This window comes from Halichoerus grypus, chromosome X (assembly GCF_964656455.1).
Source record: "Halichoerus grypus chromosome X, mHalGry1.hap1.1, whole genome shotgun sequence".
NCBI lineage: Eukaryota > Metazoa > Chordata > Mammalia > Carnivora > Phocidae > Halichoerus > Halichoerus grypus.
Window position 1 is genome coordinate 130,833,902 of NC_135727.1, and position 15,860 is coordinate 130,849,761.

The following is a 15,860-nucleotide window of genomic DNA, read 5'->3' on the forward strand; positions in this document are numbered from 1 at the left end:
CCCCAAGGCCACCCCCAGGTACACAGATTCCCTACACGGACACAGACAACTCTGCCAAGCTGCTATGCTCATCCTAATGGTTTATTCACATGAAAGGACACAGAATAAAATCCACAAAGGGAACAGGTACACGGGGCAGGGTCCAGGAGGAACGAGGCGTGAGCCTCCAGCGGCCTCTTGCAGTGAGCTCATACACAGCATGTACCTCTCCCAGCCATGACAGGTGACAACACCCAGCTATTGCCAACCTGCACGGCTGACTTCCTGGGCACCTGACCTCCATCAAGCGGAGACCACGTGCCCCAAAGCCCCCCAACCCTAAATCCCATGGTAGCATGCTCCACCTGCATGTCCCGGGGCTCAGAGTCTTGCTCCCAGAACCCAAGGGGCCCATGCCAGAGCTGACTTTGTGCAAAGTGGATTCTTTACTGCACACCTGGGCATGCAAAGAACATTCCAGATTTGGACCAGCAAGGTCAAGGACTTGCTATACGTCAAGAACTATCGGAGGTGATATCGTCCTGGGCAACCCTCCCCAGAAGCATCGTGTGTCCTGAGTGCGGAAGCCAGATGGTTAACGGACCAAGCCACCCAGGCATCCCTAATATTAACAATTTAAAAGCAAACCTAGAAACACCCTTGTCACACAGAGCAAAAAACCAACCCAAACCCCCAAAACCACACCTTAAAGTCCACACCAGCCTTCTCTCCAATTTTATTTTTCCATTTGAGGGACTCATCAGCATATTCTGACTCTGTTGGCCTGAGACGATTTCTGGCAATCTGCATTTTTAACAGGTGCCTCGGATTATTTAATTTAATTTAGTTTAATTTAATTTATTTATATCATTGTGTTTTATTTATTTTATTTTATTTTTCATTATTTTATTTTATTTATTGTATTTAATTTATTTTATGTCATCTCATTTTATTTTATTTTATATTTTATTATTTTATTTCATTGTATTTTTTATTTATTTCATTTTATTTATTTTATATTTTATTATTTTATTTCATTTTATTTCATTTAATTTATTTCATTTCATTTCATTTCATTGGTCATTTCTGGCGAGTTTGGATGGTACCTCCAGGACACCGGCTTTAACCAGTGTCCCCTGACTCGTGGGGAAACGTCCTTATACCTCCTGAGTCGTGCACGCACCACATCTCTGTAGGCTCCTGCCGGCCCTTGGCCATCCGTGAAACCCTGGGATCCCCCTGCCCTCCAGTACCTCTCCATACCCCACACTCCCAACCACACTGTGGTGAAAAGACCAATCTTCAGGCCCCATATCATAAACATCATATGCTTCCTTGGGGTCTGGAGAAAACCCAGAAGTCCTCGACCAGCCTAACCGAATTCTCCACTCCACGCTGCTCCCACTGATAAGGTCCCCACACCAGATGACCCTTCTTATCCCGGGGACCAGGCTGGGAGCCTGCTTCCCCCTGACTGGTAGGTTTGAGGTCCCTGCCGGCTTGTGGGATTATTCCAACAAGCCTATCACGTCCTGCCACGGGGACCAGGGCTACGCACACTCTGGGTACTAAAAAGCCTGCTGGTTCACTGTGTCCTCATAGGCAAGCCCGTGTGGCCCTGTGTGGCACCGGTCAGGGGCCTAGAGGAACTATAGGATGCTTCTGGTCTCCCCAGTAATGCTCTGTATGGGCCCCTTTGTCTCTCCCATGACAAACCAATAGATACCCCATGCTGTAGGTTGCACACCCTTTCTAGACAGCGTGCATTATTCATAGTCATCTTTATTGTATTTTCCCCCATCCCTGATTTTGAAAGAAGGACCACCGAAAACTTTGTCACGGGCTTTTAGGATTATCATGAGCTCCTTGTGGTGTGCAGGGGTTGCTGCATGGATTTCGTGGCCCAGAGGCAGACACCTAGCGGCTCTCAGCGCCCTGCTGGGCCTCCCGGGTCCTGCCTCACCTTTTTCTCTAGAGAGGATGTCAGCTCTGGGGTTCATCTTCCTCTTGGGGTGCAGGTGAAATTTACCTCTATCTGCTGCGGTCCTCATATCCTCGAAGGGACAAGAAGTCCTAAACCGTGGTGGCGTCGGCCAACGAGGGGTGGGCCACCCAAAGACATCCGGGCGCGAATCTCCCCAGCAGCCGTGAGTATGCACCGCCACACAGCACAAGGGACTTTACAGGTGGAATTTCGGTATGCACCTTAAAATAGGCAGGTAATCCTGGATTGACCTGGGGAGACCATTCTAATCCCGTGAGCCCTCAAAAGCAGAGAACTGGGTGCGGCGGGGGTCCCAGAGACGTGGCATGAGGGGAAATTGTAGGAATTCCAAGAATGGGATGCAGGGGGACACCTGCTAGGAGCAACAAGGAGGCCCTAGGACTGAAGGCTTGCCCCCTGCCGACAGCCAGCCTCCCAGAAATGGGGACGTCAGCCCCACAAGCACCAGGACCTAGCTTCTGCTCACGACCACCTTGAGCTCCCGCACAGGCTCCTCCAGGCCACGGCCCCGGGGGGCCCCGTGAGTGGGCGGACATCCCGACTTGGACCCTATGACACCTTGAGCAGAACTCCAGTGGAGCCCACACTGGGGACTTCTCACCCACAGAGCGCTGAGATCCTACAATTTGTATAGTTTGAGCTGCTGCATTTGGGGTGACTTATCACCAGTGTGATAAAAACCATATGCAACAGGTTCCACGGGAGGAGAGTGACTCGGGGAGGGGGTCCCCTCAAACCATTGCTGGAAGCACCTAAGAAAGTCTGCAGCTATCAGCAGCCCCTCCCCAGTTCATGGCTCCAGAAACCTCCTGGGAATATAGACAGTTGGGGGAGATAGGGTGAGAGGAGAGGAGGGGTCTTCAGTGTGACCCCCAGGCATTGGCTGGCCATGGATAACATGCTGTCATCTGTCTCTGTTCTCAGACTCTCAGAAGTCCCACCCTCCCTGCTTCCTGCTGGAATCCCAGCCCAGACCCTAGATCAGGGGACTCCCGGCCGGATCCCTTCACATCCCACCCAGACGCTGGACCCCCTGCCCAGGGACCCCATCTGGATCTCAACCCCCCCCCAGCCCCGTCCACAGACCCCACCCTGACCTCTGCCAGACCCTGGACCCCCACCCGTGGACCCCTCCTGCACCAGGAACACAGTGGGCCAGAGCTGCCCATCCCACACAGCAGGGGCTCATGAGGGAAACCCTTTGCGGAGTGGGACATGGGTGGCAAGGACAGTATGACTGTCCCTGATGCTCTTTGCTGGGTGCACCTGGCCCAGCAGGGCTGACCGATGATTCTCCCATCTGGCAGGGGGTCCTGGGAAGGCTGTTTGGCCTCAGTTTCTCTGTAGAGGGTTGCAAAGGCCAGAAGGAGCCTTCCTAACCCAGCCGGGGGACGCACCAAGCAGGGGTGGGTCCCTAGTGTCTCAGATCCCCATCGGAAGCCAGTCCCCCTGACCTGAGGAAAGGGGTACAGCCACCAGGTCAGGCTAGTGCTGGGCTAGGGTGCCCCCTGCAATCAGGCCTGCTGGGTTCAGGTCCTAGGGGAGTGAGTGGGGGGAGATCCTGGGTCCCAGTGGAGGGGTCAGGGTTCTGGAGAAGTGTGGGATCCTGCGTGTCCCATCTTGGCAGGGGTGCGTGGTCTCTGCTGGGGATGCGAGTGGGTGCAGGGGTGTGAGTCTGGAATCCACTGGCTGTTACAATGGAGGAGAATATGAGTGGGGGTCTTGGGCCCTGGCAGGTATTGAGGTCCTTGTGGGGCCAGGTTTAGGTGTCCCTTGGGAGGGTTCTGGGTAGGGATCTGGGGGGGTGGGTGGGTCTCAGTGGAAGCCCAATGATGGGGGGTCTGCGCAGGGTCACGGGTGGGGTGCGGTGGGGCCCAGGGTCTTGCTGGGTCCAGGGCTGGGGTCTTGGGTGGGTCCTGTGCAGGGGTGGGGGATCCGGGTGGGGGTCCCTACTCTAGAGTCCCCGCTTGGTTCCTAGTGCAGAGTGCAGTCAGGAGGGGCCGGGGAGGGGTCCCAGGGTCCAGGGGAGGGGTCAATGTGCAGAGGTCTGGGGGTCTGGGCAGGAGCAACGGGGGGTCCTGGGGTGGGAGTTTGGGGTCAGGTCAGGGTGGGAGTGGGGTCCCTGGGCGGGATCCGGGAGGGGTTCTGGGGTCTTGGCGGGGCAGACGGGGGTCCATGGGCAGGGTCCGGGGTCTGGGCGGGGTCGGGGAGGGGTCCTCGGGCGGGATCCGGGGTCCGGGAGGGGTTCCGGGGGTCTGGGCGGGGTGGGGGAGGGGTCCCCGGGCAGGGACCGGGGTCGGGGCGGGGTTCCGGGGGTCTGGGCGGGGTCGGCGAGGGGTCCCAGGGAAGGGTCCGGGTTCCGGGAGGGGTTCCGGTGTCTGGGCGGGGTCTGGGGGTCCCAGGGCGGGGTCCAAGGTCTGGGCGGGGTCGGGGAGGAGTCCCCGGGCGGGGTCCGGGTTCTGGGAGGGGCTCCGGGGATCTGGGCGGGGTCGGGGAGAGGTCCCGGGGCGGGGTCCGGGTTCTGGGAGGGGCTCCGGGGATCTGGGCGGGGTCGGGGAGAGGTCCCGGGGCGGGGTCCGGGTTCTGGGAGGGGCTCCGGGGATCTGGGCGGGGTCGGGGAGAGGTCCCGGGGCGGGGTCCGGGTTCCGGGAGGGCTTCCGGGGATCTGGGCGGGGTCGGGGGGGTCGCGGGGCGGGGTCGGAGGTCTGGGCGGGGTCGCGGAGGGTCCCCGGGCAGGGTCCCGGGGTCGGGGCGGGGTTCCGGGGTTTGGGCGGGGTCGGGGGGGGCCCGGGGAGGGTCCGGGGGTCGGGGCGGGGTCGGGGCGGGGTCCCTGGGCGGGGTCCTGGCTCCGGGCCCGGGGCAGGCAGGCGGGCAGGCGGGCGGGCACGGAGGGCGGGCCTCGCGGGCGCGTTTCCGCCGGCCGGTGTCGCGCCGGGTCCCGGGGGCGGGCGGCGGCGGGCGGCGCGGAAGCGGCGTCCGGGCAGCCATGTCGCCTTTGTCTGCGGCTCGGGCGGCCCTGCGGGTGTACGCGGCGGGCGCGGCGGTGGTCCTGGCGCAGCTGCTGCGGCGCTGCCGCGGGGGCTTCGCGGAGCCAGGTCAGCAGGGCGCGGGCGCGCGGGCGGGGGGCTGCGGGCGGGCCGGGCGGCGGGGGCGGCGGGGGCGTTGGCGACACCGGGCGGGAGGCGCGCTCCTCGCTCGGCGGGACCCGGGGCGGGGGGCGCGGGCGGGCTGGCGGCGGGGGAGGCGCGCGGCGGGGGCGGTGGAGGCCAGGCGCGCCCCGGGTGCCTGTCGTGCGCGCGCGCCCCGCTGCTCGCTCGTGCCTGCCCCGGGGCCGGGGTCTCCCGGAAGCTCGCGGGTCACGGCCGGGCCCGCGCGCGCCCCGAGTCCCCCGCGCCCCCCGACCTCGGACGGCTGTGTGCGCCCGCGGGGGTCGTGCGGAGGCCGCGCGCAGGCCGGGAGCGCGCCGCCCCGGAGGCCCCTCCCTCCGTCAGCCGGGCTTAGGCGGCCTTGGGCTTCCCGGAAGGCCTGGCCAAGGCGCCGCGGGGCCCAGCGCGCGGCCGGGGCGCGGGGGAGCGCTGCCCGCCGGGGGCCCTCTGCGTCCGCCTGGCCGGAACGGCGCTTGCACTCCCCGGCCTTCGGCTCAGGACCCGCTCCGGCTCCGGTAAGCACGGCGGGCCCTCCGGCGGGCTCGTGTGGATGCGCGCCCTGGCTCTCCGTGGACGTGCTCCGGGGCCGCAGAGCCGGAATCCGGGAGGCCTTCCTGTGCGCACCCTGCGCGGGGAATTCCAGGAGCCCCGGTCTGTGGGCGCAGAAACGGCAGCTTATTTTTAGGTGCCAAATCAGTGTTTTCCCAAACAGAGTATTCAGTGGGAACCGCGGTGGGTGCTACTTTGTAGCTAAGCTCGTTCTGCACGGCCTGAGAGGAGACCCCGACTCTCAGCTCTCCTTTTGCAATTAGAGAGTGTGCTGAGGTGAGCCGCACACGTACCACCCATCCAGGCCAAACACACTTGACCTTTGAGCGACACTGGTTTGAAATGCCCACCTTCACTTATATGTCTCTCTTCTTTCTTTTTTGTTTGTTTTGGCAGCCCACTGCACGATCCCATAAGTGCCCTTTTTTCCCTCCCTTAGGATTTTCTTAATCACACTTGCTCCTGTCCAGCTTCCTTCATTGTAGGAATACAGCATCCAGTGCTTATAATACACAAAATAACGGGCAAATGCCCGGTAAGTCTTCTGAACAACTGTGGGCTTTTCGTAGTTCTGTTTTGGGGGCCCTCAAAAGTTACAAGTGGGTTTTTCAGTGTGTGGCAACCCTCACGTGGTTCCAGCGTCCACTGTGCTTTTGAATTCCTCTGTCTCCCCACTAACGGTGGGAGGGGGGCCCCTTTGGGCCGCACTTGGAGAACCTCAGCTCTGAGTAGGAAGAACACATTTTTCAGTGAGCGCACCTCCCCCTCCAAACCTCCACCCAGGGAAGTGAATCTTTGTTTTACTTGAGCAAGCCTTTAACTTGTCTGATAACACTGGAATTTGTTGTTTTTTTTTTAAACATATTTATATGCATTAGAAGTGAATGCAGGGTGAGTAGGAACCCGCAGGCTTGGGGGGGCTTGGGGACAGGGAAGTCAACACGTGGCCTTTTCAATCAGCTTGTAAACCGAGGGACGATGAGAAATCAGCCAAAACCCGTGTCACTTACACGTAACCCCGCGATCTCGCTCTGAGCTGGGTTTCGTCACCTGCCTAGGAGCCCCGTGCCGGGAGCTCCCCGGTCAATCTGGGAAAGGAACTTAGCCTTGGAGGTGGTGACCCTGCCCGGGCACACCAAAACGCGTGTTTGCAAAACTTGTTGCAGTGTGTTGACACGGTGGCCCTGTTCTTTCTACCTGTTGATTTAAAACAAACAAAATTGTGGAAATACAAAGTACTCATGAAGTCACGTGCCCGCCAGACGAATCCTTCTGTGTGTTCCAGAAGAGGATCCTTATATAGAAGGATGAACTTCTGCTTGCTGGCCCTCCACGAGCCCCAGTCTGTCTGTCGTCTTAGAAATGGTTTTACATACAGCTGGGAGCCCGTCCCCGCCCTGGGTCTGCTGGTGGCCCACATCCCCAGAGGCGAACCCATTGCTTTGCCTTGTACAGCTTTTCTGATTGGCTCCTCACTGCACTGGGTGTTTGGACGAGAGCCACTGAACTTTGCCCCGGGCTTGGAGCTAAACAGGAACAAAGACCCAGTTCCCATTTCCGGTTGGAAGTAACTTGACTTTTTTTTTTTTTCTGAGCACTGTGACCAGGAGGATGGGCTTGGACCTTTTAGGAAAGGGGAATGCATGTGGCAGGTATGATGTCTGGGGTCACTTAGGTTGTAAGAAGAAAGGAAGACATAAGAGTGTAGTTCTCCTGAATGTTAAGATGTCCTAATTTCTTAACATTTATCCAAAAGCAAGACCATTTACAGACTCAGGATTGATGGTCTGGTTTGCAGATTCTCTGTCTTCTGAAGACTGTCCAGGTGGCCCACACGGTGAGCTGTGTCTGCTCATCACATCTTAAAGTACATGATTTAATTAACTGTATCTCGTATCCGAAGGTCCACCCCAAAACTGGCCTAAAAGCTGCTCCAAGTTGCCGTGTTCTGTAGACACGTGGTCACATGTGCAGGACCAACAAAGGGGTTATCTGTTGGAAATTAAATGTCTCCACGCTTCGGTGCGTTTTGAAAAGGAGACAAGGTCTACTTGATGTGTTTTTTTCTAGTTCTGATATTGTACAGAGTTTCCCTTAAAAATTCCGTTGCGGGGGGCGCCTGGGTGGCTCAGTCATTAAGCGTCTGCCTTCGGCTCAGGTCATGATCCCGGGGTCCTGGGATCGAGCCCCACATCGGGCTCCCTGCTCAGCCCCTGCTTGTGCTTGTGCTCTCTCTCTCGCTCCCAAATAAATAAATAAAATCTTAAAAATCCCATTAGAAGTGGGCAGGCGTCTTGGTACGGAAAGTGGACTCACTTGTACGTGCGGAACCTTTGGAGGCCATACCCACTCCAAACCATGTCAGCCAGCCCACTTTCCGAGCTATTTTGGGAGGGCTCCTAGTTTCCAGACTACAGGGGGTTAAAACACCTATCCACAGAAAGTGAATTCCTGTTGCTTTTGTGCACATGTGGACACGGACCGTGGCTCCAGGGAGGTGAAACCCGGGTATCCGAACTTCATGATTTAGGGTCCCTTTCCTCTCCAAAAATAGGAGGACCCCAAAAGAGCGTTTGTTTAGGCAGGTTTTGCCTGCTAGGAATTAAAGCAGAAATTTAAAAACGCATTTAAGATCGTGTTTCAAATAACAAAGACAAGCCAGTTGCCTGTAACTAGCAGTGATGCGGGTTTTTCAGACGCTGAACGACTCCATTCTCCAAGACACAGAGTAGGCTAGTGGGCGCCGTGGCCCCCTGGTCCGCGTTTGCTGGCCTCTTGAGCTCCAGGCCGCGGGGAAGGCGGCGGGCTCTCCGTCCTGCCGCGTCGGCCCCCCCAGGATGCGCTGTTGGGGTGGCAGTGTGGGACGAAACTGGCTTTTTTAGTGCAAAAGGCAGGACGTCTCAGGACCCTCAGGAGGGGCTTGGGGACGGTCCCCCAGAGGTGCTCGAACCACCTGCCAAGGACGAGCGGAGGAAGCCTGCCTTGAAGAAACCTTTACCGGTGACCATGACCGACACCATTGTGGGCCGAGCGGCATAGATGGTGGTGGCAGGCGGCCCTGCCCAGGGGCCTTCCAGGGGCTCACCGGGAACACCCCTGCTCGTCGCCTGCTTTCCTGGGGGCCCCCAGAGATCCTGACGTAAGTGTGCACCCAAGGAGAGCAAGGCTGGTGCCTCCATAAGAATCCGTTTAGTTGGGGAGTCCTTGTTCCTTACGTGCGACACGTAGCTCAGGGTCTTGTGACCTCGTTCAGCTAAATTAGTGATAACTATTACAACCGTGATAATAATGCCGTAGGAAGACCTGATACAGCCGAATTGTGCTGCTGGGGTAGGATGGACCCGCTCATACTCCAGAGCCAGGGTGCGGCGCTGTGGGTTCCTTCCCCGGTCCCTCGACGGCCATTCCACGTCCAGGTGCCCGATCCTGACTGGGCTGCAGAACGTGCACCTTGGGGTCTCCTCTTTCTGCAAGCCGTGGCTGTGTTGGATTCCCTCCACCTGTCCTGGAGATTCTGGGCCTCGTCTCTGCTCCCTACGTAGAGTTGCCCACAGAACAGTGTCCTCCATCCAGCCCAGGTACCGTAATGCCCCATTAATCAGGCCTATTGTGACGTCTTCCTGAAAAGCCTCATGCAGGCCAGCCTGGCGGGGTGTGGCTGTCTGTGAGGACACGGGGGGCATTTTGGGCATGATGTTGACACTCAGTATCTTTTAAGGTTTGGCCCTTGTCTAAAGAATGCCCTGGGTCAGCTTTACCCTAGTACCTACTGGCTTAAAAGGTCAAAAATTCATCCTTTCCCAGCTCTGGACACCAGAGTCTGAGATCCAGGCGGGGCAGGACCGCTGAGATCCAGGTGGGGCATGGTCACGATCCCTCCAGAGGCACCAGGAGAGGGTCCTTCCCGTTTTTTTCAGCTTCTGGGGGCTCCTAGCTCGTGGCCACATCCTTCCCATGACCTTATCCTTCACTTAATACACCTGGGTCCTATTTCAAATAAGGTTCCATTCACAGGTTCTGGGAGTACCTGAATTCTGGTGGGGGGCACTCTGCGATCCCCTGTAGGCATGGAGATTTTGCTCTGAACATATTCCCGATACTCAGAAAATGCCTGGTTGGTGCAGTTTGTTATTTAACCCCCTGAGCACTGTACAGCGGCTTGAAAAGTTGCAGAGTTAACAGACACCTTTGAACAGAACCCAGCTGCCGTTCTGGGGAGTCCCTGCCCAGGTTGGCGGCTCCGAGGGACCCAACGTGGGGCCATCAGGGACAACGGGAACCCTTGGGGCTGGCTTCTGGGTCGACAAAGCCTCCCCTCCGAGAGCCTGGTGATGCTGAAACCCGTGCACAGCGAATGTGTATCTGTGCGTACTGGTATGATTGCCCACGGTGGGCATTTTGAGAAGCTCCAGGAATCAAGATGTCCATTACTGCCCCACTAAGGTGACCGATGACGGATGTGCCAAAGATAAAAGGACTGCATGCCACGTTCCAAAAGGCGTCATTTTAAAACGTAAAATTTGGGGGAAAACAAACAAAAAAAAAGCAGCCATGCTTCTTAGCCAGCTTAAAGACTGCTTTGTCCAAATTAAAATCTCGATTTTGCTTCTTGGATGCCCGTGACAAACCTCGGGTGCTGTGGTGCCTCCCATTCTTGCCGACAAGGAGGCTTGAGATGCTGCTGTGGTGACGGTGGGTCCTCCTGGGCTGGCGCCCGTGCTGGGGCATGTGGGCTTCCGCACGCAGCCAGCAGCTCGTTTGCCCCGAAAGTGACACTGCCTGGCTGGTGCCGGGTTGGTGGACCGCCTAGCACAGGAAACAGTAAACAGCCGAGATGGGCCAGGTGCTCTAAGGACCGAGAAACTCAAAGATGCGCATGTTTTCAGCCACTGCGCACGTAGGAGCGCACATGTGCACGTTTTCAGAGGCGCGGAGTCATGCGCGTAGGAGCACAGATACGCACGTTTTTCAGATGCGTGGAGTCCTTGCGCCCATAGGAGCGCAGATACGCACGTTTTTCAGACGCGTGGAGTCCTTGCGCCCCTAGGAGCGCAGATGCGCATGTTTTCAGACGCGTGGAGTCGCTGCGCACACTGCGCATAGGAGTGACCTGCAGGGAAGAGGCGCTCACCTGTCAGAGCGCACCCTCCGCTTTGCAAAAGCCGCGCGCACTCGGAAAGGTGCCCCCGTGGGGTCCCTCTGCACCGTGGCTTGGAGACAGAGCTGCTTCAGCGTGTGGTGTGCGCTCGCTCCTCGCAGGGCACCCCCCTCCTGTGCCTGGGCCCCTTCTCACGCTGTGTTTGTCTTGCTGCTTCTCAGCAGGTGCGCAGGAATGAGTGGAGGCCCCGCAGGCGGGCCGCGGCGCAGAAGCCATGGAGGCGAAAGGCCTGGACCCGTCCCAGACAGACCTCAAGTTAGTGGCCCACCCGCGCGCCAAGAGCAAAGTGTGGAAGTACTTTGGCTTCGACACCAACGCCGAGGGATGCATCCTGCAGTGGAAGAAGATCTACTGTCGCATCTGCATGGCCCAGATCGCCTACTCCGGCAACACCTCCAACCTCTCCTACCACCTGGAGAAGAATCACCCCGACGAATTCTGTGAGTTCGTCAAGAGCAACACAGAGCAGATGCGCGAGGCCTTCGCCACCGCCTTCTCCAAGCTGAAGCCCGAGGCGTCGCAGCTGACCCCACCGGACACGCTGGCCGCCAAGGCCGGCCACGGCCACGAGAGCAAGCGGCAGCAGGAGCTCACGGCCGCTGTCATCGGCCTCATCTGCGAGGGCCTGTACCCCGCGTCCATCGTGGACGAGCCCACGTTCAAGGTGCTGCTGAAGACGGCCGACCCCCGGTACGAGCTGCCCAGCAGGAAATTCCTCTGCAGCAAGGCCATCCCCGAGAAGTATGGCGCTGTCCGTGAGGCCGTCCTCAAGGAGCTCAGCGACGCGTCCTGGTGCGGCATCTCCACGGACATGTGGAGGAGCGAGAACCAGAACCGTGCCTACGTCACGCTGGCCGCCCATTTCCTGGGCGGCGGGGCCCCCGGCTGCCTGTCCGTGGGCTCCCGCTGCCTGAAGACCTTCGAGGTCCCCGAGGACAACACGGCCGAGTCCATCACCAGGGTCCTGTACGAGGCCTTCATCGAGTGGGGCATCAGCGCCAAGGTGTTCGGGGCCACCACGGACTGCGGCAAGGACATCGTGAAGGCGTGCTCCCTGCTGGACATCTCGGTGCAGATGCCCTGCCTGGGGCACACGTTCAATGCGGGCATCCAGCAGGCCCTGCAGCTGCCCAAGCTGGCCGGGCTGTTGGCCCGCTGCCGCAAGCTGGTGGAGTACTTCCAGCAGTCGACGGTGGCCATGTACATGCTGTACGAGAAGCAGAAGCAGCAGAACATGGCACACTGCATGCTGGTGAGCAACCGCGTGTCCTGGTGGGGCAGCACGCTGGCCATGCTCCAGCGCCTCAAGGAGCAGCAGTTTGTCATCGCGGGCGTGCTGGTAGAAGACAGCAACAACCACCACCTGATGCTGGAGGCCGCCGAGTGGGCCACCATCGAGGGGCTCGTGGAGCTGCTGCAGCCCTTCAAGCAGGTGGCCGAGATGCTCTCCGCCTCCAAGTACCCCACCATCAGCATGGTGAAGCCCCTGCTGCACATGCTGCTCAACACCACGCTCAACATCAAGGAGACCGACTGCAAGGAGCTCAGCATGGCCAAGGAGGTCATCGCCAAGGAGCTGTCCAAGACCTACCAGGAGGCGCCCGAGATCGACATGTTCCTGAACGTGGCCACCTTCCTGGACCCGCGCTACAAGCGCCTGCCCTTCCTGTCTGCCTTCGAGAGGCAGCAGGTGGAGAACAGGGTGGTGGAGGAGGCCAAGGGCCTGCTGGACAAGGTCAAGGACGGTGGCGGTGGCTACCGGACGGCGGAGGACAAGATGTACGCGCTGCCCGAGGAGCCCCCGGTGAAAAAGCTGGTGCTGGCGTCCACGCCGCCGCCTACCAGCGTCATCAACAGCATGCTGGCCGAAATCTTCTGCCAGACGGGGGGCGTGGAGGACCAGGAGGAGTGGCACGCGCAGGTGGTGGAGGAGCTTAGCAACTTCAAGTCGCAGAAGGTGCTGGGCCTCAACGAGGACCCCCTCAAGTGGTGGTCCGACCGCCTGGCGCTCTTCCCCGTGCTGCCCAAGGTGCTGCAGAAATATTGGTGCGTGGCGGCCACGCGCGTCTTCCCGGAGCGGCTCTTTGGCTCCTCCGCCAACGTGGTCAGCGCCAAGAGGAACCGGCTGGCTCCGGCGCACGTGGACGAGCAGATCTTCCTGTACGAGAACGCGCGCAGCGGTGCCGAGGCCGAGCCCGAGGACGAGGACGAGGGCGAATGGGGCCTGGACCACGAGCAGGTGTTCCCCCTAGGGGACGCTGTGCACGCCGGCTTCTTTGGGATCAGGGACAGCGGCTTCGTGTAGGTGCCGGCGAGGTGGGGGTGGGGTCCCCGTGGCGCTGGCCCCCGCGGGATGTTCCGCTGTAAATACCCACTGCGCGAGTGCGTGCGCGTGGGTGGCCGGGCTGAAGAGAGCAAAGGCACAGGAGGGAAACATGGGGCTGCTGTGCGCGTCTTTCCTCTGGGAGCCCACTCGCGTCCTAGCGAAGTGGCAGAAATCGACGGAGAAAGTTCTAGAAGTCCCCACGCGCACCTGCTGGCTGCTGGTTGCAGATAACGAACTCCTGGAGCAGCGCGCAGCCAGCAGGAACGGACGGTCGGAGGGAGGGAGCCCCGTTCGCTTCCTACATAAATTAATTCCACCCCCAAGGCCGTCCTGTTCTCCGCGGGATAGTTTTCCATAAACCACAGAAAAACATCCAAACTCCCGCATCCTTCCTGGCCCACACGCCTTCCATAGGCCTTCCCGGACCTGTTGTGCACGGGAGCCCGTGTTTACTTCCCAGCGGGAGCACGCACCTTGCCTTTGGCACGGCCGGAGACACCCCTCTCCAGCCCACGCGCCACGTGTGGGAGACGCACAAGCTTTAGGTTTGGTGCAAAGCATGAAAACAGCAATAGGGAGCGGGCCGTGGGGACAACGCAGGAAAAGGGGCATTGGACGCGCTGTCTTCTGCCTTTTGTCCCCTCGCTGCAATTCGCTCTGTGCCCGTGGTCCTGGTGACCCTGAGGCGCTTGGGTCCTATGCGTGCGTGTGGGTGTGTGCGCGTGTCCCATGCTTAAAAGGGGCCCTTTCCCCAGGATGACCACCAGGCCCCCCACCCTCGGGAACCCTGCTTTCCAAAATTACCAGGGGCCCAAATGTGCCGAGGGTGATTTCAGTTTCTCCAGGGGGCCACGGACGCTTGGCTTTTGTCTTTTCAACGCCGCACCGCGGGGGCCCGCTGATTTTTTAAAAAACGGACCATGGGACATTTTGGCCTTGATTTCGGGGTTGCTCCGGCTGTTCTCAGAAACCCGAGACACTGGCGACGTTCTGCTGGCTGAGCACTTCCGAGAGCATCATGGACATTTAAGGAGGCGGATGTGTCCATTTTCTCGGGAGGGTGACCCCCCCCTGGTGTTGAAGAGGGGTGAGACTTGTATCTTGACGCATCCAACTGGGTTTGAGCCTTCCTCATGGGATGTGTTTTTTTTTTTTTTTTTCTTATTTAACGCTTTCAAATTTGACTCTTGTTCAATAAACCCAAGAAGCAGATGAGCTCCTAATTTATTTGTCTGATGTGTGTTCATTGCGACAGAATCCCTCCAGTTACGGGGTGGGGGGGGGAGGGGCTTTTGTTGCTTTCTTGAAAGACGTTTCCGGGCCACAAAGAATGAGTCCATGGTGCTTTGTCCTGGGGTCCTTGCAAATGACAAAGAGTCTGATCCATTCTAGGTATTTGTGCAACCCAAATTCTATGTGAATAAAGCCACCACTTGGTGATGGGCTGTCTGGCGGGGGGCCTTTTGCCTTTTCCTTCATGTGAATAAAGCCGCCACTTGGTGACGTGCTGCCCAGGAGCAGGCCTTTTGCATTTTCCTTCACTGGCTTGTCTTCAGCGAATGGTTTTATGAGCCCGAGCCTTTGTGAGTGGTGAGCGTGGACCTTTCATTTGTACAGACAGTTGACTGTTGCCCATCCTGTCCTTCCTCCTTCTAACAAAACAAGGCACCACACGGACAGACAAACGGACACGGCACGTTGATCTGCACCGGCCCGGCCTTCTCTTCCTGCAGGGAATTGGTCGCCTTGTTGCTGGGTGGGGGCTAACTAAATATTTCCGTTTCACACACAGACACGCGGAGTTGAGATGGGCCACTTTCGGCCACGGTGACTGACATGGCCAATGTCTGATGGTCCCCGGGGAGCACGTCCTTGGCTGTGTCCGATGATGGGCACCAGCTGTGCCCATCCCTGAGCACGGCTGCTACACATACAGCCCCTGGCCGGCATGCGTTCTCCTCTCTGGGTCTGCACCCTGCTCAGCTTCCTCACAGATGTGCGTCTGTGTGGGATTTATGCTCACGTCTTACTCTAAAGCCCTAAGTCTGAGCCGGGTTTTTGTTGTTGTTGTTGTTGTTGTTGTTGGAGTTAATCCGGGGGGCCTTCCTGGAGTTGGTTCTTGGGTGCCGTAGAGGCTCAATCCCGCTCAGCGTTGGTCTGTGTGACAGTGGCTCTCAGAACCCAGGGCAGATCTGGCTCCTGTTGTCCCTGAGAAAGGAGGTATTTGTGTCTTTGTGGAGCATGCGGTCCCATCAGGGTGTGGCTGTGGTCCCGTAGATCTGCACACAGCATGGGTGCCAGGCAGCGTGCTCCAGGCCCCAATCCCCATGTGGCATCTTCCACGCAATGTTCCTGTCCTTCTGACGTTGTTCCAGCCATTTGCAAACATGAGACTCGTATAGGGCTTAGCACAACAGTCCCATGAAGCCTGCCGTCCTCCCTTCGGAGGTCCCGAGGCACGCACCCCAGCCCCATCCCGTTAGCACACTGGCATTTCAGCCGTCTGACATAATCCTGTGCCCACATCCCACTTCCCAGGACATGGCCTGTAGCCACCGTGTAGACCAGCCCTGTTTGCCAGAAACACAGACCCAAGCTCCCTCGTGGGATCCGTGATTCCAAACCTGCATCGTCCCTGGGTTCCCCGGGTGCCCCTGCATGTCAGGACCCTGTAGTCTGTTTCTCCAAGGTTGGGGG

General features: G+C 58.7%; 2 protein-coding genes across 4 annotated transcripts in view; both read left to right on the forward strand.

Moving 5' to 3' along the window:
• The first annotated feature begins 4,937 nt into the window (after positions 1 to 4,937).
• On the forward strand, positions 4,938 to 14,386 carry ZBED1 (zinc finger BED-type containing 1). Of its 3 annotated transcripts, XM_036097777.2 has the most exons (3): positions 5,845 to 8,818; positions 9,096 to 9,257; positions 10,999 to 14,386. In XM_036097777.2, the coding sequence occupies exon 3, from the start codon at positions 11,052 to 11,054 to the stop codon at positions 13,140 to 13,142; it is 2,091 nt and encodes a 696-aa protein (XP_035953670.1). In that variant the 5' UTR covers positions 5,845 to 8,818; positions 9,096 to 9,257; positions 10,999 to 11,051; the 3' UTR covers positions 13,143 to 14,386. The 3 variants fall into 3 exon arrangements, with proteins under 3 accessions (XP_035953669.1, XP_035953670.1, XP_035953671.1); XM_036097776.2 differs by lacking the exons at positions 5,845 to 8,818; positions 9,096 to 9,257 and adding an exon at positions 4,938 to 5,079; XM_036097778.2 differs by lacking the exon at positions 5,845 to 8,818 and having other exon boundaries at positions 8,841 to 9,257.
• DHRSX (dehydrogenase/reductase X-linked) overlaps positions 4,946 to 15,860 on the forward strand; it is a 148,833-nt gene continuing 137,918 nt past the window's right edge. Inside the window, exon 1 of the mRNA XM_078064186.1 lies at positions 4,946 to 5,079. Coding sequence (XP_077920312.1) covers positions 4,971 to 5,079 — 109 coding nt within the window. The 5' untranslated portion in view covers positions 4,946 to 4,970. The remainder of the gene's footprint in view (positions 5,080 to 15,860) is intronic.

Bases quoted from the DNA above. Each gene is read 5' to 3' on its own strand.
- ZBED1 (XM_036097776.2), top strand. From the start codon at position 11,052: ATGGAGGCGAAAGGCCTGGACCCGTCCCAGACAGACCTCAAGTTAGTG.